Below are 21,905 nucleotides of genomic sequence, written 5' to 3'. Positions count from 1 at the left end.
CATGAGCCAGGGCTGCGGCGCGCTGCGCCGGTCAGGGCGCCTCGCCGCCTCCCTCCACTGCGGACATGACGTCGCCCACAACTGCTCCGGCTTCTCGTTTACAACTTCCCACTCCCGAGACGTCAACATGCCTGCACTCAGGCGAGACTACCATAACACGAGACGGCCGCCAAGACTGGCCTACATTAGATCCACCTTACCAGTTCTCATCACCTTCGTCGTCTTGTCCTTTGGTCTGGGCAGCTACGCCTATCTTTCAACGTTTCGATCTCCAGCGTTCACTCAAGGCTTAGGATGGCAGGCGTGGGACGTGGTAGCCAAACATGCCGAGGCTCATACAATTTCCAATGGGACAGCTCCGAGTCTTCCGCTTGATATATGGGTAAGTGGATATCGATATCGAGCCCCCAGGCTGTTTAGAGCCCCAAACCGAGCTGATGATGTTGTTGCAGGATCCCATGGCCCTGCACACTACCGGTCTCACAGAGATTATCATCCAACCCTGTTACATGTCCCCGATACTCTTCGCTAGCTACTGTCGGCCAGCCTCTACCCCTGAGGATGACAAGCTCAAGGGACAGTGGGTGATGGTGCAACCAGATCTGAATGCCAAGACTGGCCTTTGGTGAGTTTGGAAGACAAAAAGGCTGTTGCCTGACGTACCAGGTATTTGAATGTATGGTATCGCCGTACACGCCGACTCGATGTGCCGCTCATCGCACATGTGCAAGTGCTCCCACACCCACCTCCCGCAAGCGTGAATCTCGAGGGTTGGACCCAAGCGCGTGGGGACCTGCACGAGGGCTTGTGGCCAAGCCAACCTGAGATGCGCCTCTGGTACAAGACGCGCGACCAGTTTGTCGACGGCCTGCGGCGTGCAGTTGACGATGCCGACATCATCACCGAACTGTCTGTGCACTATGGCGATGAAGACCCATTCTTTGGATACCACCGCATTGAGGGCGGTAAAGTCAACCCAGGCAAGGATGGCAGATGGGACAGCGTGGACATCGTCTACCGGCGGGGTAACCCCATACCCCCAAGCGCGCCGCTCCCTCGTTTCCATGTCACAGGAGATTACAAGGTTATGCAAAGTGAGTCCAAGCAAATAACCTCCACGCTGACGATTCTCAGTCGCAGACCTTCACTACTCCGTCGGCCCGGGCAAGTGCAAGGACACGGACAAGGTACCTTGCACGGGTGAACCGGACACAGCCAAGTGGTTGGGGGAGGCACTGGACGCAGAGAAACCCGACCTGGTGGTCTTCTCGGGCGACCAGTTGAACGGCCAAAAGTCATCATATGACGCGCGCTCCGTCCTGGCCAAGTTTGCCAGACCTGTTATTGATCGTCATATCCCCTGGGCCGCTGTCTTTGGTGAGTATATCCCCAATACCCTCGCAAATCTGACGTCAGGAAACCACGACAGCGAGATTGCCGAAGACAGAGAAGAGCAAATGGTTGCCATGCAGCACATGCCTTATTCTCTGGCAAGGGCCGGCCCTAGTGAGGTGGATGGAGTAGGCAACTGTGAGCACCCGGAGTCCTTCAAGGATACTGACAGGGCAGACGATATTAGAATCTACTCCCCCGACGCGTCCCGGACGCACATCTTTACCCTCTACTTTCTCGACTCACATTCGTACCAAAAGACCGTGTTCCCTGTCTCATGGGCGCGTCCAGACTACGACTACATCAAACCCTCGCAGATCGACTGGTTCCTGGATCTGTCGGCCAGCGTCAAGCCCATTGAACGGCCGTTCCACCCAGATGGGGGAACCGATCTAGACCCCACTTGGTCGTCTCGCAAACGTCGGCTTGAGAAACAGCACAAACGACAGAGTGGCGTGACTCTAGCTAAACCCAACGCCATCATGTTCTTTCACATTCCCCTTCCTGAGGCTTACCTGGCGGCCGACATTACCGAGGATACCGCCTACGCTGGTACGCTCGACCTCGGTGTTCAAGAGGACAGGGAGGGCGCAAGTGGCCACAACGGAGGTTTCTTCTCCAACGCTGTTCAGCAAGCACTGGAACAGAGCGGCAGTCGCGATGGAGATCTGCTAGGAGCGAAGAGTGTGACCGAGGTCAAAGTCATCAGTCACGGCCACTGCCATAACACCGACCGCTGTCGACGTGTCTCGGGTGTGTGGATGTGTTTTGACGGCGGGTCATCGTACGCAGGTTATGGTGAAAAGGGGTTCGACCGCCGCATCCGCGTCTACAACATTTCAGACTTTGGCGAGACGGTTTCGACGTACAAGCGACTGACAACAGGCGAGATCGTGGACCGCCAAGTCCTGGTTGGCCAAGGAGCTGCTCCAGGATGGGGCCAGGTCGCAGAGGAATAGGAGTCTGTGTAACTACTGGACAGGGTACAGGTTGTACGTAGCTGGGCAATAGTCATGGCGATCATCATGTTGGCATCACGGGTACGGGTGCGGGTTACTATGGGTTGTCTAGTTCAGGTCCACCTCGGTCATGTTCTGGCCATTATCGTCGTCCTCTGGCTCCTGGGAACCGGTATCCACCTCCACGTCGGCGGCCTTGGTCTTGGTATCGGTGTCGTTAACCTCTTCGACAGCGGATGGGGCTTCCTCAGCTGGCTGCTGGGCCTCGGCCACCGTTGAGTTGGTCGGTTCGTCGGGCGTTGACCCGTTGACCGGCTCCTCGTTGGTTGTCTCTTCCTCGACTTGTTCCTGTGTGTACGAAGGCGGGTCGTCTTCGGGGATCTCAGGCGCCGTGACGGTCTCATTGACCACATCCTCCTCGGCCTCCTCCTTCACCGGCTCAGTCTCCTCGGCCGGCGTGTAACCGACTGGGGCTGAGATGGGGCCATCCGTGCTTGGGGCTTGAATGTGGACAACTGGAGTGCTCATCGGTGGCGATTTGAGGGGCACATCCGACTCGCTCACGTCCGTCTGGCCATTCTTGTTGGAACCAGCGACAGGGAACTTGAAGCTGCGATCCAGGCGGCCGTCGGACTGTGGCCGAGGGCTACGGGGCCGGACATGAAGCGGGTTCTTGGACTCGGACTCGGCGAGAGCGTCTTGAGCGACACGTCGGTTCTCAAACGACTCGGTGCGGGACGATGGGCTCATGGCTGGGCCAGTCTGGCTCATTCGAGCAATAGTTTCCGGGCTTGGGGACCTGACCAAGGTCTGCTGCTGTTGTTGCGGTTGGCCACTGCTGCCACTGGGAGAAGCACCTGTAGGAAGTGACGCCCGCTTCTGATTCACCACTTGATCTGTGCTCGAGTAGTGGCTAGCGGACGGGGCAGGGAGCAGATAATTGGCAATGGGTACGAGTCTGGAACGTTAGATTAGGTTCACTTGACGCTCACTTGGACTCACCTTCGCTCCGCCGCAACGGCCAGAAGCCATCCGGGGCCGACAACGGGCAGATTGGCTGCCATTGCCTTCTCGTATCCTTCATCAGCATGCGCGACTCCAGATGACTCGGCGACAGGCGATGTGCAGACAAAGTGGGTGGTGGCGAGCTGGACCTGGGCGGCCTCACGGGCACCAATCTCCTCCAGGCAGCCACGCAGCTGCTTGACAAGGGAAGGGGGCTGGATTGTGCCAAAGGTAATATACAGTCCAGTGAGGTTGCTGCAACTATTAGCGAGAGAATTCTGAAGAGGCAACTCACTCCATGGTGTGGGTGCGAACGCGAATCAGGTTGGAGGCGTACGTCCCGGCAGTGGTCTTGCTGTTGCGGTCAGCGGGGGAGGAACATTGTGTTGCACTTACAGGACAAGCTGGAAGGTGTACTCCTCTCCGCTCTGCAGACCTCCAGTTTTCCACTCGCGCGCTTCGTCCTTGGGTCCAGCATCACCGCCGATACGACCCCAACGCTGGCCGTTGCGGTACATCTCAAGACCACGGAACGTCGCGCTTCCGAGTTCAAGGTGGTCCCACTCAAGGCACACGCTGGTCTGGGTGACATTCTGAAGCTTGAGGACCGGGTTGGCCGGGGCACGGGCGCCGTACGCTTCAAGAATGGATTCTTGCAGTGCGTCAAACGCGTTGGCCCTCTCACGTTCGGCCTCGAGGTCACGAGCGACCGTGATGGTCAGGATGGAGCCGGGGCCGAGCGGAGGGTCATCGGGAGACGGGGAGGGAAGCAGGAGAGAGGGAAACTCGAGAAGATGGGCGTTGGGACCAAGGAGAATGGCCTAAGAACAGGTCAGTTGCAATCCCACAGCCTTGCAAAGGATAACGCACCATTCCTGCGTCCAGCTTGCCCAAGGTGAACGTGACTGTCCATGTTGTCAACACGAAATCGTCATCGTGTCGCATCGGCAAAACGTACACTTTTCCATTTTGGTTTTGGGAGGGGCTTTTGAGAGGGCCGACATGCTGGCGGCCATGTCTGTCGACGGGACGAGTGCGATGGTGATTGTGAGACGCGTGCGAGCACACCAGATGAACGTATCGAGTCTGGAGAGCAGAGAGGTGGAAGCTGTGGGTGCGGCAGCAGCGGCGCAAGCACAACGTGTCATTGATTCCGTCCGCTCGCAGGCCCTGGCTCCCCTCCACCACGCGCAGGGTCATTTATGGGCCGGTGGGCCGGTGGGCCAGAGCCCATGGCTGATAATGGTACTGCCTCGCAAGCTGATGCATGGCGAGCAAGACCATTAAGGTGTGCTGCACAGCGCTGGACACACTCTACAGACAACGGGTTCATCAAAGGGGGGGGGGGGGGGGGGCAAGGGCTACAACGAATACAACTCTTCCTCTCAGCAGCACCATAAACAACTGGTCAGGTACGGTATTCCCGATGATGCTCTTGGACATTGGACACCTCGCTCATGCGCTCACCGCGCCGCCCTCTCTCTCCATGGCCGCTCTCGCCACTCGGCTCTCACACTCTGAACCCACCATATAGCTATAGCTACCCCGAACACGACACATGCGGTGCGACATGCGCGGCTGTTGCCACCTGGGCGGTGTACCGGTGTTGAAATGGCGCATGGCGCGCGGCACTTTGTTACGGCAAAAGCCCGCGCGCGGGGAGAGAGGGAGAGAGAGAGAGCGGGTGTGACCGGAGCGGAAGCAGTGGTGGAGGCCCCGGAAGCAGCGGCGGCGAACGCGGTGGTGGTGTGCTGATGCTTGGGCTGGAGAGAGACAGAGAGACAGTGGGCGGTAGCGCGCAAGGAGCTAAGGAGGGGAAAGAGCAATAGAGTGTGCAAAGGGGCCCATGACGGTTGGTATGCGAAGAGGGCGACGGGGAGAGTTTGCCTTTGGTGGGTGACACAGGGGCCCGCGCGATCTTTTGGAGTGGGGTCGGGTCGCGCGGCGTTCAAATGGCAGCGAACGGTGGCACGGAAAAGCCAGAGAGCGACGGGGAGCTGGCTCAGAGGGCGTTGGAAAGGGTCGGGGGCGGGCGCTTGTCGTCGTCCGCCCATGCCCGCGCAGCAACCCCCCTTTCTCACCATCCTTCACCTTCTCCCCGCTACCATCCCCAAAGGCGCCCGGCGCGTTCAAACCTCTCTCCTCACCATCCACCCACCCCAAACCACACCACCTCCCCCTCCCCCCAAACACCACAGCGCGCCGCTCCACGCAGCCACACACACCCACCAGCACCAGCACCACCACCACCACCACCGGCTCCGACCCCGGGCCCACGACAGCCCCGGACCGACAGCCCCCAGCCGCGGTTCCCCACCCACCAAGTCCCAGCCTCTCCGACGAGTCTCTTCAGTCCCCATCCAGGCCGAATCGACGCCGTTCGCGGTGAGTACAACTTACGAGTGCATATATCGGTGAATAGGCAATGGAGAGAAGTCAAGAATGGAACCCGCGAAAGATGAGAGTGGGGGCCAAGTGGAGACCCCCTTGTCGTCCTTGCCTCCTTCCCACCACAGACGACGAGCAGACGCGAACGAGCAAGCACATTGCCATCTTGTCCGTCGCGTCTCATGAACCATCCATGCCCGCGAGACATTGCAGTCCCCCATCACATATCCTTGTTTTCACGCGACGCGCTCAGAGAACACGCGCTGATCGGCTGCCAGGAGGCATCCATTATATGGAGTCTGGAGAGTCTTCCCCCGAACCGTATCTCTCTTCCTCGCCAACTTCTCCCCACCCATCCACCAACATGGCCAGCATACATGGAGCATCCGGCCTCCCGGCGGTAAGTTCCCTTGCCCTCGACACCTTGCATGGGTTACAATGAGGCCCTCGGCTAACAACAACAGCCTCGCCAACTGATCTTGAATCCTCCTCGCCCGGCATCCGAGGAAGACCTCACTCCCGAACCGTCTGACGCCGAGGGCGAGGACGCCGAGGGCGAGGAGGAGGTCGACCTGGATGGACCTGTAAGCATCAACAACAACTCTGCCTGGCTGTTGCTGACCCAGTAAGATGACTGGAGCGACGTCTAACAACGACAGCGACTCCGAACAGGCAGCAGACTCGGAGGACTTTGACGATGAAGAGGACGAGGACGACGAGGACGATGACGGCGGCGATGCTGAGGACGATCCCGACTTTGGAGACACCCCGAAGCGCAAGGGGCCACCAAAGATGCCAAAGGCCAAGAAACGTACGTTCTTTTACATTGACGTCGTGACATACATAACTGACCTTTCATCAGCTGCAGCTCCTCTTGCCCAGTTCCCTATCTCAAAGCGTGCCACCTCCGAGTCGGACGAGGATTATGCTGTCAAGTCGCACAAGAAGAAGTTCTTCCAGCGTTCTGGCGCAAACTCGCGTGGAACGGCAACTCCCGACACAAGCTTTGGTGACTCGGACAATGCATCTTGGCGCCGCGGCGCTGCTCGCAAGGTTGTCACGTATAACGAGGCCAGCGTCGACTACGGACTCGACAGCGAGGGTGACGAGGACGAGGAGGGCGCGGTCTATTACGACAGGGAAGCTCCTATTGGTGGGTTACTAGGTGATGGGTAGCTTGGATAGCTGGGCTGACAGGCAGAAAACGGCAACGCCGACGAGATTGACCTCGTCCTGTCTCACACCCGGGACGAGGAGCATGCGTCGGACGAAAAAGACGACCCCCAGACCAACCTGGTGAGTGGCACACTGCATGCTCAATTGCTGACTTGCACCGCAGAGGTTCCACATCAAGTGGAAGAACTACAGCCACATCCACAACACTGATGAGGTGTATTCCTTCCTGAAGCAATTTAAAGGGTGAGTTGTTCTGCATCTTCTGGAGGGCATGAAACATGTGACTGACGTGGGTAGCTTCAAGAAGGTGGAAAACTACATTCAAAAGGTCTGGCTGGTCGAGCAGGCATACCACCACCCATCACCAGATGCTTGGAAGCCTTCCCGAGAGGACCTGGAACAGTACGAGATCGACCGTGAACGCATCAGCGAGCTCCAGGAGAGCTACAAGGTTGTCGAGCGTGTCGTCGGTGAGAAAGAAGACTTCCGTGATGGCCAGTCTGTCACCCTTTTCCTCTGCAAGTGGACCAATCTCCAATACCACGAGTGCACTTGGGAGACCTATGACGACATCAAGGACCAGGCTCAGGCCGCGATTGCCGAGTACCACGCACGCATGGCTCGTTCCACTGTCCCAGCCCGCTCCCAGAACTACCCTGTTCATGCACGACCAGCATACCAGAAGGTTGCCGAGGACCCCGACTACTTGAAGTGTGGCGGTGCCCTCAAGCCTTTCCAGCTGACGGGTCTCAACTGGCTCGCCTACCTATGGTGTAAGGGTGGCCATGGTGGCATGCTGGCCGACGAAATGGGCCTTGGCAAGACTGTCCAGTCGGTCAGCTTCCTGTCATATCTCTTCCACACGCAGCAGCAGTACGGCCCCTTCCTCGTCGTCGTCCCGCTCTCCACCATCAATGCGTGGCAGATGCAGTTCCGCACCTGGGCGCCCGACCTCAACGTCATCATGTACATGGGATCGGCAGCCTCGCGTGAGATGATCCGCCAGACCGAATTCGGACCTCCCAAGAACCTCAAGTTCAACGTTCTCCTCACCACCTACGAGTTTATCCTCAAGGACCGCCAGGACCTCCAGCAGATCAAGTGGCAGGCTCTCGAAGTCGATGAGGCGCACCGTCTGAAGAACTCGGACTCTCAACTCTATGAGGCGCTGCAGAGCTTCTCCACGGGTTTCCGCCTCCTCATCACTGGTACTTCCGCTGCAGAACACGGTAAAGGAACTTTTGGCCTTGCTCCACTTTGTCGAGCCCGAGCAGTTCCAGCTTGCAAACGACTTTGAGCTTGGTGACGCTGAACAGGAGCACAAGATCAAGGCTCTGCACTCGCAGCTGGAGACCCTGATGATTCGTCGTCTCAAGAAGGATGTCGTCAAGGAGCTCCCCACCAAGTCGGAGTCCATCCTTCGCGTGGAAATGTCCGGTCTTCAGCAGCACTACTACAAGCACATCCTCACCAAGAACTTTGCCGTTCTGAGCAAGGGTGGCACTCAAAGCGTCTCTCTCATGAACGTCGCCATGGAACTGAAGAAGGCGGCCAATCATCCATATCTCTTTGATGGAGCCGAAGACCGTTCAAAGGCTCTCAACGAACAACTGCGTGGCCTCGTCATGAACAGTGGCAAGATGGTGCTCCTCGACAAGCTCCTCGCGCGTCTCAAGGCCGACGGTCACCGTGTCCTGATTTTCAGCCAGATGGTCCGCCTTCTCGACATCATCTCCGACTACATGGCTGCACGTGGTTACGTTCACCAACGTCTTGACGGCACTGTGCCCTCGGACGTGCGCAAAAAGAGCATTGAGCACTTCAACGCTCCCGGCTCTCCCGATTTCGCCTTCCTTCTCTCCACCCGTGCCGGTGGTCTTGGTATCAACCTCGAAACTGCCGACACGGTCATCATTTTCGACAGCGACTATAACCCTCAGAACGACCTGCAGGCCATGGCTCGCGCGCACCGTATCGGTCAGACCCGTCACGTCAACATTTATCGCCTTGTGACCAAAGGCACCATTGAGGAGGATATCCTCGAGAGGGCCAAGCGCAAGATGATTCTCGAATACGCAATCATCAACCAGACCGACACCAGTGGCAGCCACATCAATGGCACCTCTACACCAAAGGAGAAGACCGGCGATCTGTCCAAGGAGGAGCTTGCCGCCATTCTCAAATTTGGTGCCAGGTCAATGTTCCAGGCCGACGAGAACGTCCAGAACCAAAAGCTTGATGCGATGGACCTGGACGACATTCTTACTAAAGCCGACAACTTCGACACCGAGGCCGCAGCTGCTCCTGCCGGTACCTCGTCCGGTGGTGAGGCCTTCTTGGCACAGTTTGCAGCCATTCAGGACGTCAAGAATGACACGGACGACCTCAGCTGGGATGATATTATCCCTGTCGACGAGCGTGTCAAGATGGACGAGGAGGAGAGCCGGGCGCTGCAGGCCGAAGAGATGGCTGGCTCACGCAAGCGTGCCGCTGCTCGCGCTCCCGGAGCTTACGAAGGTATGGACGAGGCCGATGTTGAACCGTCTGGCAGCAAGGCGGCCTCGCCTTCCGAGAAGAAGGCCAAGGTCTCGGGACCCCGCAAGAGCAACGCCCAGCGTGCCGTCGAGCTCAAGGACCGCGACCTCCGTGTTCTCATCCGTGGATTGCAAAAGTGGGGTCCTATCCGCACTCGTTACGACACCATCGTCGACGAAGCAAAGCTCCAGGCCAAGAACCGTGTGGTCGTTATTCAGACTTGCGACGACATCCTTTCCCAGGCTGAGGAGGCGGTTGCGGCCCACAAGTCGGAGCTCCGATCGATGCAGGAGCGCGGTGAGACCATCTCGTCTTCGCTCAGGCAAAAGGCCATTCTGTTCACCTTCCGCGGTATCCAAGGTATCAACGCCGAGACAGTCGTCGCTCGCCACTACGAGCTCAAGGCCCTTGTCGAGCACTTTAAGCGTGTTGAGGATGTTGACACCTACGCCATCCCTCACGACAACCTCAAGCCTACCATGAACTGGTCAGTCGAGTGGGGAGCCCGTGAGGACTCGCGCCTGCTGGTTGGCATCTGGAAGTATGGCTTTGGCGCTTGGGACTTGATCAAGACCGACTCCATCCTTGAGCTCGGCGACATGATCTTCCTCGACGACCCCAAGGCTGTCAAGGACGCTGGCGCTGCCAAAACTGGCATTCCCGGCCCCATCCACCTTGTTCGTCGCGGCGACTACCTCTGTGGTCTTATCCGCGAGTACGAAGAGAACCGCCGTATGCTCATCGAGCAACAAGCGGTTATCGCCAACATGCCTGTCAAGGAGGGCTACGGCTATGACCACCCACCCCTTCCCGTCGCTGTCGTTCCTGCGTCTCACAGCAGCAGCAGCAGCAGCAAGGCCATTGCCAGCGCCGCTGCCGCCGCCTCTTCTTCATCTGCCAAGGACAAGGGCAAGAGGAGAAAGACTCCCGAGTACACCGACTCGGAGGACGACGAGAGCTACGAGTCGATGGACGAGGACGCGGTCAAGGAACTTCTGCGTCCCGCCAAGCGCCACCTTGTGAGTTGACCTATGCCTGATATAGAGACTGCCGAAAGGGGCCTTGCTGACAGTTCCTAGAAAAAGCTCAAGTCTGGTACCGAAAACCTCAGCCGGGAGGAGAAGATTGCCGCCCTCAAGGAGTGTGTGGCTGGCATTGGTTCGCGAATCGACGAGGTGGTCGCGGAGAAGCAGGCGCAGGGCCAAGACGGTGGCAAATGGAGGAAGCATTGTTGGGTGTAAGTCATAAACACAAGTGGGAGAGGGCGCGCACACTGACGACCGCAGCTTTGCGTCATTCTTCTGGCCGCGCCAGGGCGTCAACTACTCCAAGCTGATGGACATCCATTCCAAGCTGGTACGTTGTGTTGTGCGAATGGTGATGGTTCGAGCAGGTGCTAACGCTATGCCACAGGCCTCCGAAACAAGCCCAGCACCAAAGAAGCCCAAGGCCAAGCGCAAGGTCGATGGTGGCGACGGAAGCGCGAAGAAGAAGCCCAAGGTGGAACTCGAGTAGATATGGAATGGCCAGCAGCATTTTGCAGTTTGTTCATACAGTTTAATATGGTCCTGGTAGTCGCGAGTCACCGTATGAAGAAAAGAGAGGGAGGGAGGGAGGGAGGGAGGGAGGGAGTGTCACACATGTTATCTGTCTCATACAGCCCAGCGCGTGCGATGCATTTTGGGGCCACTGGCCACAGGTGCAAGTCCCAAATAGCCTATGCGCAGCAAGTGGTGCTCGGATTTGCCCGGCTCGTGACGGGGTCCTCCGCAGCGTACGCCGCCACTTGCCCAGAGAGGGGCGTGACCGGTCACCGGTTTCAGTGGCCCAGTGGGCCTAGTCACAATTACAGTCACACTTTGCTGTTCACATTGCCCTGTCATCCACCGCCGCTGGCCAACCCACAACCCTCCCCTTACTCTGCTCTTTATTCCGTCCACCACCTGTTCGCGACTCATGACGCCCAAGACGGCGAGCGAGTCGTCCGCAACCCCAACTGGAGCCGCCTCATCCACCGCAGCACGCCGCGTTAAGGGAAAGCGCACTCGAACAGGTATGTTTAGGGTCACCAAGCATGAAAGAACACAACAGGACTGACTCGCCATCAGGATGCTTGACATGTCGCGCGCGCAAGGTATGTCCTCTCGCTCCCTCGCCCCCGCTTTGTGCAGCTGTAGCTGACGACTGTCTGCAGGTCAAGTGTGATGAAGCGCCGGGAACGTGTGGGAACTGTGAAAGAGTGCTCTTGGCCTGCCGATGGCCCCAAGTGCGCAATGTTCTCGATGATCGCGCCACTGCTTCCTCTGCTGCTGTCAAGCTTGAGGTCCCCGATGGACAAGCGTCCAGCAGTACGTCTACTCCCTGTCCGTTGTGTTGTACTTCAGGCAGAACCGCGCACCGTGAGATAACGCTAACGTCTCTCCAGTCGGACCGATCCGTCGTAATCGCCAAGCCGCGTGTTCTGCTTGCCGTATTGCGCGCTGCAGATGTTCTCAAGAGCGGCCATCGTGTGCCCGTTGCGTGGAGCATGGTACTTCGTGCGAGTATACGGCCGACAGGGCGCAATCCCATCAACAGAGCGGCCTCACACCAAGCAGTGCAGAGGCGTCTCCGACGGACGAGCACGACCGTTATGGCAACTCGTGAGTGTGGACTATTCCCGTGCTCGCTTGTAGATCACCTCCCGCACGCGTGCTGACCACCTCAACAGGCTACATGGTATCCCTCGTGCCACGCTCGACCGACACATTGACGCCTTCTTCACCTACGTGTATCCCGTCCAAGCCAACGCCGTCGTGCATCGCTCGACTCTGATGCGTGATATTGCCGATAAAAAGGCAGCGGCGAAGTTGGTGTATGCTATCTGCGCTGCGGCAAACCGCTTTGTTGAATCGGGAGTGACTCCTTCAAGTGCGCCAACAACTGTTCCGACGATCAAGGGCACCCCGATGGCAAACGGGTGGGCGGACAAGGCTAAAGCGAGCCTCCTGTCCGAGGATGCTACTCCGGACAGCGTTGCCGCCGCCCTCATCCTCGCCAAACACGACATCTTCGCGGGGCGGTTCAGCCAGGCCTTTATCCTCGGCGGCACAGCGACGCGCATGGCGCTGCAGCTCAAGCTTCACCACGAGGTTGAGCCCGACAACCCGATGTCCAGGACTGAACGTGAAACGCGTCGTCGCCTGATGTGGGGCTGCTACTCGCTGGACCGCATGATGTCAACAGGAGTGCCCGAGTATTTGGCCACACCGGCTCAGCACCTCAAGATCCGCATTCCCTGCGACGACCAGCAGTATCTCTTTGGAATCGCAACCAACACGCCAATCCCGAGAATTGAAAGCGAGCATCCCGACGAGGCTGATCCGGCACAATGGGAAGGGGTTGGTATCTTTGGACTTCACGTTCGTCTGTATGGCATTCGCACCATGATCTTGCGGGTTTCCCGCAACCGCGACCCCTCCGACCTACCCGCCTGGGATCCATCGTCTCTGTTTGTCGCTGCCGAGCGCAAGCTCAGCGCTTGGAAGGCATCCCTGTCTCCCCAGTTCCAGTTCAACGCCGACACCATCTATGCGCGCAAGAGCCAGAATGAGCTCTCTGGTCTCGTCATGCTCCACGTCTGGTATCACCAAAACCTGGCCGAACTCACTCGGCTGGCTATGCCCGGATTCAACGAGAGTCTGGAACCAGTCGTTGCCGCGACTGCGCCGCCAGGCTGGATCGATGCGACGCGTGAAATGTGTGTCCAGAGTGCTCGCAGCGTTGCCCAAACTCTGAAGTTTGTGGCCAGCCTCGTCGACATGGATACGGTTGTCTTTGCCGACTCGGCGCTCCCAATCTGCGTTTACGAATGTGTTCGCGTTCGACTACAGTACGCATTCCTTCTCCCACCAGCCCCACAGGCCGCCGAGTTGGCAGAGCTTTCGGCCGACACCGAGGTCCTCTTCATGTTCCTCGACCACATGTCGCTCTATTTGGGTAACGCGCGTTGGTTGGTATGTTATTCCTCCTTTAGTGCAAGACTGACAGCAACAGCTCAAGGAGACGCGCCGGATGCTTCGTCGCCATGGCCTTGACGGCGGTGCACACTCGGACACGTCTGGTGCTGCCAGTCCTGGTGGACAGGACCCATGGTCTCGTCGTGTACGAGGACTGCGTGAGAATGGCCCCCGCCGCCCCCAACTGCCTCATGCGTACATCCAACAGGAGCACGCTGCGCTCAACCACCAGCTCGGTCTCCCTGGTCTCAACGGCGTGCCAAACGGTATTCAAAATGGCAACAACATGGGCATCCCGCATCAGTCTGGCTCTGGGCCTGGCATGCTTCCGAGCGTGAGCCATTTCTTTTCTACAGCTGAAACTAAGCTTCTCCAGCCCCAGGCGCCTATCATGTACCAAGAACCGCAATCGTACTCGGGCTGGTCCAACACCCCGTCAATGAGCGGACCGGACGAGGTTGTGGCGTTCCTGAATCAATACTCACAGTCGACGGGTGGCAGCAGTGGCTTCGTCGGCACCGGGTCATGGGGTGACTGGGTTGCGTTTGGATTTGACGCGACTCTGGACGGCTCTCAGAGCCTCCCGGTGTAGCTGGATGTGCAGTGGTGTGCTGTGCAGTGGTGTGCAATAGAGTGCAGTGGAGTGTGTGTGTGTGTGTGTGGCCTATAGCTTATTGTACCCAGCTTTCTCAATGTATACATACAAGGTCGAGTTGTCGAGGGTTCACGTATGGACGCGCTATTGTTAGCTCCAAGCGCGGAATGCTGCGCAGAGATTGAGCTTCGGCCGACTTCACTGTTTCTGCTCAATCCAGGACAGTTCGGAGCCGGAAATGACGCGGACGGCGCTAATGCACATGACCCGCGTTGGTAGTGGCACATCCGACAGCACGCAAGGTGACTTGTTACCCAGGCCCACAAATCAAGTCAGTTCGGTCAGTTCCTTCGTCACCGTTCTCATCATCAAGCCAAGTGCAGCGTGCAACAATCAAGAGCTACTCGCAATAGAATTCATTGCTTTCGAAACATTGTATGTAGGGGGTTTTATAATATTTTTTTAGGGTCTACGACGAAACAGCACATTTGTTTGGTCTGAAGTGGGTTTTTCTGTTGTTTTCTGTTCTTGATGTCGGGTATGGATCAACTTCACTTTCTGGAGTGAGGCTGTCTGTCGGCAGCTGCCGACATGTACCGTAGCTGTGGGCTATAGAAGCCGACAGGCTGCTGGTACGATGTGTTGGTATCGTTGGTGTATCTTCGTGATGACTGGTCCCCTTTGCAGAGGGTCTCAGGGCGGAGCCCGTCGTCGACCGGGTTGCTAGGCTCGATAAGAGTCATATCTTTAAATGTAGGTGTGGAAGTTGCTGGTCAAATGGAAAGTGGTGGTTGTGGGGGGGTGGGTTGATCGGCGACGGGCTAGGCGGGGAGAAGCGCGCGAGAGCGCCTACTGGCGCTCACCGCGACGTTCCCCGTGGCCATGACCGTGGTGGTGGCCTCGCCTGTCGAACTGGCGCGTCTCAGTGTCGGTGCCAGCGCCGAAAAACTCGTGGTGGTGCCCACGACGACCTCCAAATCCATGACCAAAGTGCGGGGTGAAGTCTTGCTCACCCGCGCCACTGAAGAACGCAAACTCGGGGCGCTCGGGACGCTCAAAGTCGGGGCGGGGCCCACGACCATGGTGTCCTCCGCGACCACCGAATGCGTGGTGGCGACCGCCGCGCATGCTGCCGTGGTGGAATACACGGGCGAACGGGTGGTCGGAGGGGCCCGCAGTCTCAAAGGACTGAGGCCCAAACTTGCCGAAGTGGCTGCCGCAAGGTCCATCGAATGGACCGGCGAAGGGAGCAGCGCCGTGTCGTCCATGGTGACGACCGTGGAAAGGGTAGTCCCCGCGGAACTGGGGTTCGTCGGACTCGGACTCGGACGAAGAGGACGATGAAGAAGAGGACGACGAGGAAGTCTCCTTGCCCTTGCCCTTCTTGCCGTGCTTGTGGTGGCGCTTGCGCTCCCTCTTGTCGGCCTTGAAGTGCTCGCGATAAGCGGCCTTGGCGGCCTTGCGAGCAGTCTTGTGGTCCTTCTTGAGGCGGGCGAACTCGGCGGCAAAGTCAATGTCGTTGGGGTCGACACCCTCGGGAATCTCAATCTCGACGGGCAAGCCGTAGGGGAAGTGACGGAACTTGTCGCCCTTGCCCCTGCCGTGGTGCTTGTGGTGCTTGCGTCCGTGGCCAAACTTGCCGGGGCCGCCGAATAGACCGAAGGGGGGAGGAGGAGGGCGGTCGAAGCCAGTCCACATCGCGGGGTGCTGGAAGGGGAAGCCGCCGGCGTGCGGTCCACCCCTGCCGAATGGAGCTCCCCTGCCGCAGTGGCGAGGGCGGGGTCCGGCAAAGCAGAAGCGAGGGTCGCAGAACTCTTCAGACTCGCTCTCGCTAGTCGACTGGTCCTTGTCGGCGCGGTTGTGGCAGTGACAATCGTGACAGTTAAACTTCATGCCGGCCCAAGGAGGGGGGCTGCCTCCCCGCTTGCGTTCCTTGTCGCCGTGGCTGTGCTTGCCGCCGTGCTTTCCATGCTTGCCGTGAGGGCCGTGAGGGGGAGCGTGGGGCAGGTCCTCGGGCGAGAAACCCGGAGGGGGAGGGGGAGGGGGAGGTCCGCCACGATGGTGACGGCCTCCGTGGTGAGGGTGGTGAGGAGGAGGGCCTTGGAAGTGGTCACGCGGGTGCGAACGACGACCGTGGCGACGGCCTCCCTTGAAGTAAACGACGCGAACAAAACGAGCTCCGGGCTCGGTCTCCTCGACATGTGCCTCCATCTCAGGTGACGACTCGCGGGAAGAAATGTGAACAGCAGCAAGTGCCGCAGCGGCAGCGTCGTCATCGATATCGGCAGTGGGCTCGCGCGAAGGCATCGCGGCCTCCTTTTCACCGACCTGAGAGTCCTCAGGCTGGATCGTAGAGTCGCTAACCGACTTCTCGCGTGCTTCGACCGTGTCGATAACCTCGTAACCCTCTGGCTTCTCCCTAACGATGTCAGGCTGAGCAGTGGGGGTAGAGACGTACGTGAAGTTTGCCATTGTGGGGTTTGTGTGTATGGTGGGGTGTTTGGTTTGTGAGTTGGGAGAGGGGGAAGGTGGTGGCGAGATGAACGTCTCGACGCGCGTCCTTATATCTCTTACATTGAGGCTCGGTGAAAGGTCGGCCATCCGGTTGGACGGCTTTGTGCGCAGCGAGCGCAGCGACCTTGGTGCTGCGCGTCTCGACGCGTACGATGCGTGATGCTTGTGTTGTGCCGATGCTGTGCGTCACTCGCCCGGCCAAAAATGAGACGCAAAATGACGCAACATTCGCCACTCTGCGCAGTATGCGCAGCTGTGCGCAGTGGCGATCGGCACACAGGTACCCACAGGGCGTGGATCTGTGTGGGCGCGGTGTGCGGGGCCACTGCCGTAGGCGCGAGAAGGTTCTGCAGGTGCGCCGCGCGCCTGTTAGGTGCCAGGCACGACATTTTAATTAACCGGATGATCATCCTTAATTACCCCCTCTTTACCTCAGCCAACGTCAACTGGACCGACCACCTGCCTTGTTCATTCGCGGCAGATATCTTTCCCTCAACACAGCATTGAGATTGCGAAACTGACAGGAGAGCGAGCCAATATGGTGCCGAGTGGGACAGACAGTGTACGCAGCATGAGAGTCCATCAAATGTACAGCTAATGAAAATAATATGTGGCAGTTTTCCAACCGTTTTTGGTTTTGGGGTTTACAACTCCTTGAGCGAAGCGTCAATCGCGTCCGCAAGAATGGCAACGTGAGACTCGCCAAAGGTCAATGTCGGACGCAGCCGGACGGCAACCTCGCCGCACCCGCCCATTCTGTGCAGAATTAGCGCTGTTCTCGCGATAGAATCAGGCATTTTGACTCACTGAACACCCTTGGAGCGCATCTTGGCGACGAAGGCATCACGCTTAGCGGCCGTGACAAAGTCAAAGGCCTGGAAAGTGGCCTCGTTCTGGCCGCGGTGGTTGAGGACAAGACCCTGGTGACGGCCGAGAACGTCGCCAAGGGCAGCGGTAAGCACGTCACCAGTCTTGCGAGTGTGCTCGACGAGGTTGTTGTCGCGGATAATCTTGATCATCTCGCGAGCCTGGAGGGTACGCATGGGGTCACCCATCCAGGTGTTGTAGTTGCGGTAAGGAGCGTTGGGGCGGGTCTCGGGCTTGTGGAAGATACCAGCCTGCTGCATCTTCTTGGAGAAGGTGACAAAGTCGGGCTCCTCACCCTCCTGGAGACCCCACTTCTCGTGGGCCCAGAAAGTACCGGTGGCACCGGCACCAGTTTGGACCTCGTCGACGATGAAGAATGCGCCGTGCTTCTTGGCAGTGAGACGGAGGGCACGGAAGAACTCGGGCGAGGCGTGACGGTCACCACCCTCCGAAAGGATGGGCTCAATGATGACGGCGGCGACCGGCTGGGTGGCCTTGGAGGCGATGAGGATCTCCTCGTACTCGGCGAGGCAGCGAGCCTCCTCAGCCTTGTTGGCCTCGATGTTCTCGCTGAGAGGGTACTGGAGAGCGGGGAAGGGGGCGACTGGCCAGTCAAAGGCGGGAATGTCAATCTTGTGGATAGCCTTGGAGCGGGTGGCCGAAAGCGAACCAAAGAGACGGCCGTGGAAACCGCTCTTGAACGAGAGGACCGAGAGCTTGGGCGTACCGGGCGAGTGGTTGAGCATGCACGACTCGAGCTCCTCCTCGGTAAAGCCAGCGTCACGCGAGCCACGCTCACGCTGGCGGTAGGCCATAAAGGCAGCCTTGAAGGCAGTCTCGTTGGCACTCGAACCACACAGGGACGTGACGAGGTTGTCGAGACCCTTGGGCGCAACGGTCATGAGACCCGTCTCCAGCCACTTGGCCCAGTCCTTGGGAGGGAACGAGCCGAGAGCGGGACGGTTGATGGCAGCAGTGATAAAGTCGTCGGTCTTGGCGAGCTCAATCATCTGGGGGACATTGTATCCAATGGCAATCGACGAAATCTGAGCGAACACATCGAGAAGGGTGTTTCCGTCGGCGTCGACGAGGTAGTTGCCGCTCGACTTGGCGTAGTCGGCGCAGAGGACGTGGGTGCGCGAGTCCTGGATCTTGTCGATCTCAGCAGACTACACCGTTGTCAGCTAGAGCTATGGGACCAGCAAATCAGTTGAGCACGTACAGCAGCCTTGCTGGCCGGACCGGGGACAGCAGAGGTAAGCACCTGGGGCTTGAGAGGCTCGTTGGGGATGAGCGAGCGCGACGAGAATGCACGACGCTGGGCAGCAGCGCGCAGAGCACGGGCGGGGAGGGCAGCCGTACGCATGTTGAGTTGTGTGTCTGTGTGTGAATGAGGAACGAAGGAGACAGGATGGGCCAAAAGTTGGGCCTTGAAGTAGCATCGCGCTCGGCTACGCGGCTACTCCGCTCTGCGCGAGGCCCGCTCTGGATAATCTCCGCGGTATGACTCCATGCCCACCGTATCTGCAGCCAACACGCACCAGTCGCGGCCCCATCAACCACCAGGAATCGTGCACATAGGGCCCCGCTCTCGCCTTTTCCTAGAAGCCGAGATGCGACGTCTAAGCGAAGTCTATGCGCGCTATGCGATGGCTGCAAGCGCGGCGCGTACCGTTGATGCAGGGCCGTTGCGACTGCTCGCGTGGTCGTTTGGACTCCGCGGCGCTCCGGGCCGTTTTGCCTGGACGCGGAGGGGCCGAGTTTTTGAGTGGGTGTGCATGTCTGTCTGCATGTCTGCATCGGCCTTGCCCACATGGCCACATGCCCACATCTCTGGCCTCTGGGGCGGTATACATATGTATCTCTGTATCTCTGTATCTCTGGCCATTGACGCCAAATGGGAGAGAGCAATGCAACCCCGAGAAAGGTCCCACCCCCCATGACCTCACTCGGACATGTCCGAATCGCAAAACGTCGGCGGCCAGGACGAGTACTAGCAACGCCTGTATGGTGTCAGGTGGGCGAGATACGGCCCACTCCAAGACGCTTCTTAAAGGCCCACCTTTTGCAACACATTCGTCTGACTGCACACCACACCTCTTACCTCTCCCCCCCAACACACATGACTGACCCAACGACCCCTGCTCCCTGGGAGACCACCGCTGCCAACAAGCGCGCCGCTCGCGATGCTCTGATCCCAAAGGCATGGCTCGTGAGCGTCCCTGATGACGTCCTCGATGTCACCGACATCCCGCGCACCTGCGGCGTCCTCACCACCGCCGAGGTCAAGATCACCGAGACTGAGGCCCCCGAGCTTGTCAAGCAGATGGTCGCCAACGAGCTCACGTCCGAGGCCGTCGTCACTGCATTTTGCAAGCGTGCGGCCATTGCCCAGCAGCTTGTGAGTCTCGATAGGGCAGCCGCTCTAGTGCTGAGCTGAACGTTATCAGACCAACTGCCTCACCGAGATCTACTTTGACGAGGCGGTTGCCCGTGCAAAGGAAATCGATGCTAAGTATGCTAAGACTGGCAAACCCCTCGGTCCCCTTCACGGCCTCCCGGTCTCGCTCAAGGACAACTTCAACGTCAAGGGTAGCGATACCACTGTAGGCTTCGTTGCGTGGTGCAACGATCCACAGCCCTACGATTCGGAGATGACCAAGATTATGCGTGACTGTGGCGCCATTATCTTCTGCAAGACCAATGTTCCCACCGCCATGGTAGGTGGGATGTGGCCACGCCTCCCCGCAACAGCTGACGAGATAAGATGATGGGCGAATCGTATAACAACGTCTGGGGATACACCTTGAACCCTTGGAACCGCAAGACTTCGTCTGGTGGCTCATCGGGTGGCGAGGGTGCTCTCCTTGCCATGAAGGGTGAGTGGTGCATCTGTCGTTCTGTGATCTGACTCCCTAGGCTCTCCCCTCGGTGTGGGTACCGACATTGGTGGCTCGATTCGTATCCCCAGTGCTTTCTCCGGCCTCTACGGCCTGAAGCCCTCGTTTGGTCGCTTCCCCACCTATGGTGCGCGCTCTGGCATGCCTGGTCAGGAAGCCGTGCGCTCTATCAACGGCCCAATGTCAGCGTCGCTGGCTGCATGTGAGCTCTGGGCCAAGACAGTCGTCGACACCAGGCCATGGGAGGTGGACCCACTCATGCTCCCCATCCCCTGGCGCGAGGTCGAGCTCCCTGAGCAGCTCTGCTTCGGTATCGTGATGGATGACGGTATCGTCATGCCCACCCCACCTATCACACGTGCCCTGCAGGAGACCAAGGCGGCGCTTGAGGCAGCTGGCCACAAGGTTATCGAGTGGACGCCACACAACACCGGCCAGTCCAAGTCGATCCTTGAGCGCTTCTTCGTCGGCGATGGTGGTGACAAGATTTCCAGCGTCATCAAGGCCGGTGAGGAACCCTGGCCTGCTGGTCTTATCGACTTTGAAAAGGCCGCCGCTTTCAGCTTGGCGAACCCCCCGCTCGTCAGTGACCTGTGGACAAACCAGGCAGAGCGCAATGCATACTGCAAGGCTGCGCTGGACCACTGGATGGCCTCCAAGGAGCTCACTAGCACCGGTCGTCCCTTTGACGGCGTCATCACACCCGTTTCGCCATTCTCCGCTCCTCCACACTACACCTTTGAGCATGTCACGTACACGTCTATCTGGAACATTACCGACCAGCCGGGTGCCGTGTTCCCAGTTACTCGCGTAACTCCCAACGACGCCAAGCCCGAGGTCGTCCATGACCTCCGCAACGATGTCGAGAAGCGTATTTGGGACAGGTACGATCCGGAAGAGGTCGTGGGTGCCCCCGTCGCACTCCAGATGGTCACTATGCGTCTGCAGGAGGAGAAGGCTCTCAAGCTCGCCGGTATCGCGGCCCAGGCGCTGGCCAAGTAGATAGGAGTGGTTGTGCGTATACAGTCCGTTGTAACCTTGGGTCATGAAAGTTGTCAGTCACTCAGCAGCTGCGTTACTACTTGCTGCCACCTTGCTTGGTGGACGATAACAACGCGATGCAGGGTCCAGCTGCATGTCAATGGCTCAAAAGTAGCTGACAAACGGGCCCTCCGTGCGCTTGCGGGTCATCCGTGATGGCGACGGTCGATCCGTGACCAGCGCGGAGGTGCCGCCACTTGATCTCAAAGTGGTGCATCGGCGTTCTCCGGCCTGCCCAAAATTGGCCGATGAGCCAGCCCTTGTACTGTCCTTGTGTCGCTGTTCTTGCATGTCTCGGCCCGTGACGGGGTCTCAAGATGGGAATTAACCAAATAAAACAGACGTGGTACACGCACACTACTTTCAGCGCGAGCGGCAGGAACATCACAGACGACATGTCAACCATGATGGTCTCCACCATGGCCACCAACCATCGGCAGTTGGAAGAGAGACCAAACGAGCGTACACCCACCACTGCAGAAGGCGTACGAACAAACGAAACACTCGTCCGCCAGGGCAATCGGACCAGCATCGC

General features: G+C 58.6%; 7 protein-coding genes across 7 annotated transcripts; 4 read left to right on the top strand and 3 right to left on the bottom strand.

Moving 5' to 3' along the window:
• Positions 1 to 127: 127 nt before the first annotated feature.
• Positions 128 to 2,351, top strand: EHS24_007663 (uncharacterized protein; the record flags this gene model as incomplete). Its single annotated transcript, XM_028623008.1, has 6 exons — positions 128 to 382; positions 453 to 625; positions 667 to 1,094; positions 1,135 to 1,377; positions 1,417 to 1,530; positions 1,570 to 2,351. The coding sequence occupies 6 exons, from the start codon at positions 128 to 130 to the stop codon at positions 2,349 to 2,351; spliced, it is 1,995 nt and encodes a 664-aa protein (XP_028476901.1).
• Positions 2,352 to 2,459: 108 nt separating this feature from the next.
• CHS5 (Chitin synthase, class 5) lies at positions 2,460 to 4,324 on the bottom strand (the record flags this gene model as incomplete). Its single annotated transcript, XM_028623007.1, has 6 exons — positions 2,460 to 3,309; positions 3,354 to 3,611; positions 3,652 to 3,711; positions 3,753 to 4,177; positions 4,227 to 4,261; positions 4,315 to 4,324. 6 exons carry the CDS (start codon positions 4,322 to 4,324, stop codon positions 2,460 to 2,462), a joined length of 1,638 nt encoding a protein of 545 aa, XP_028476900.1.
• Positions 4,325 to 6,108: 1,784 nt separating this feature from the next.
• On the top strand, positions 6,109 to 10,970 carry EHS24_007661 (uncharacterized protein; the record flags this gene model as incomplete). The annotated part of the gene is made up of 11 exons (XM_028623006.1): positions 6,109 to 6,144; positions 6,209 to 6,328; positions 6,375 to 6,555; positions 6,607 to 6,897; positions 6,946 to 7,040; positions 7,084 to 7,163; positions 7,218 to 8,193; positions 8,237 to 10,474; positions 10,535 to 10,692; positions 10,742 to 10,811; positions 10,869 to 10,970. The coding sequence occupies 11 exons, from the start codon at positions 6,109 to 6,111 to the stop codon at positions 10,968 to 10,970; spliced, it is 4,347 nt and encodes a 1,448-aa protein (XP_028476899.1).
• A 441-nt stretch (positions 10,971 to 11,411) lies between these two features.
• EHS24_007660 (uncharacterized protein) lies at positions 11,412 to 14,045 on the top strand (the record flags this gene model as incomplete). The annotated part of the gene is made up of 7 exons (XM_028623005.1): positions 11,412 to 11,508; positions 11,564 to 11,589; positions 11,650 to 11,803; positions 11,881 to 12,097; positions 12,166 to 13,450; positions 13,491 to 13,787; positions 13,830 to 14,045. 7 exons carry the CDS (start codon positions 11,412 to 11,414, stop codon positions 14,043 to 14,045), a joined length of 2,292 nt encoding a protein of 763 aa, XP_028476898.1.
• Positions 14,046 to 14,897: 852 nt separating this feature from the next.
• EHS24_007659 (uncharacterized protein) lies at positions 14,898 to 16,520 on the bottom strand (the record flags this gene model as incomplete). Its single annotated transcript, XM_028623004.1, has 2 exons — positions 14,898 to 16,467; positions 16,507 to 16,520. The coding sequence occupies 2 exons, from the start codon at positions 16,518 to 16,520 to the stop codon at positions 14,898 to 14,900; spliced, it is 1,584 nt and encodes a 527-aa protein (XP_028476897.1).
• Positions 16,521 to 17,206: 686 nt separating this feature from the next.
• On the bottom strand, positions 17,207 to 18,795 carry UGA1 (4-aminobutyrate transaminase; the record flags this gene model as incomplete). The annotated part of the gene is made up of 3 exons (XM_028623003.1): positions 17,207 to 17,318; positions 17,370 to 18,598; positions 18,652 to 18,795. 3 exons carry the CDS (start codon positions 18,793 to 18,795, stop codon positions 17,207 to 17,209), a joined length of 1,485 nt encoding a protein of 494 aa, XP_028476896.1.
• A 756-nt stretch (positions 18,796 to 19,551) lies between these two features.
• Positions 19,552 to 21,331, top strand: EHS24_007657 (uncharacterized protein; the record flags this gene model as incomplete). The annotated part of the gene is made up of 4 exons (XM_028623002.1): positions 19,552 to 19,830; positions 19,880 to 20,149; positions 20,197 to 20,308; positions 20,349 to 21,331. 4 exons carry the CDS (start codon positions 19,552 to 19,554, stop codon positions 21,329 to 21,331), a joined length of 1,644 nt encoding a protein of 547 aa, XP_028476895.1.
• Positions 21,332 to 21,905: the final 574 nt, after the last annotated feature.

This window comes from Apiotrichum porosum (assembly GCF_003942205.1).
Source record: "Apiotrichum porosum strain DSM 27194 chromosome Unknown scaffold_5, whole genome shotgun sequence".
NCBI classification, from domain to species: Eukaryota; Fungi; Basidiomycota; class Tremellomycetes; order Trichosporonales; family Trichosporonaceae; genus Apiotrichum; species Apiotrichum porosum.
This window is presented reverse-complemented; position numbering and strand designations above follow the sequence as displayed.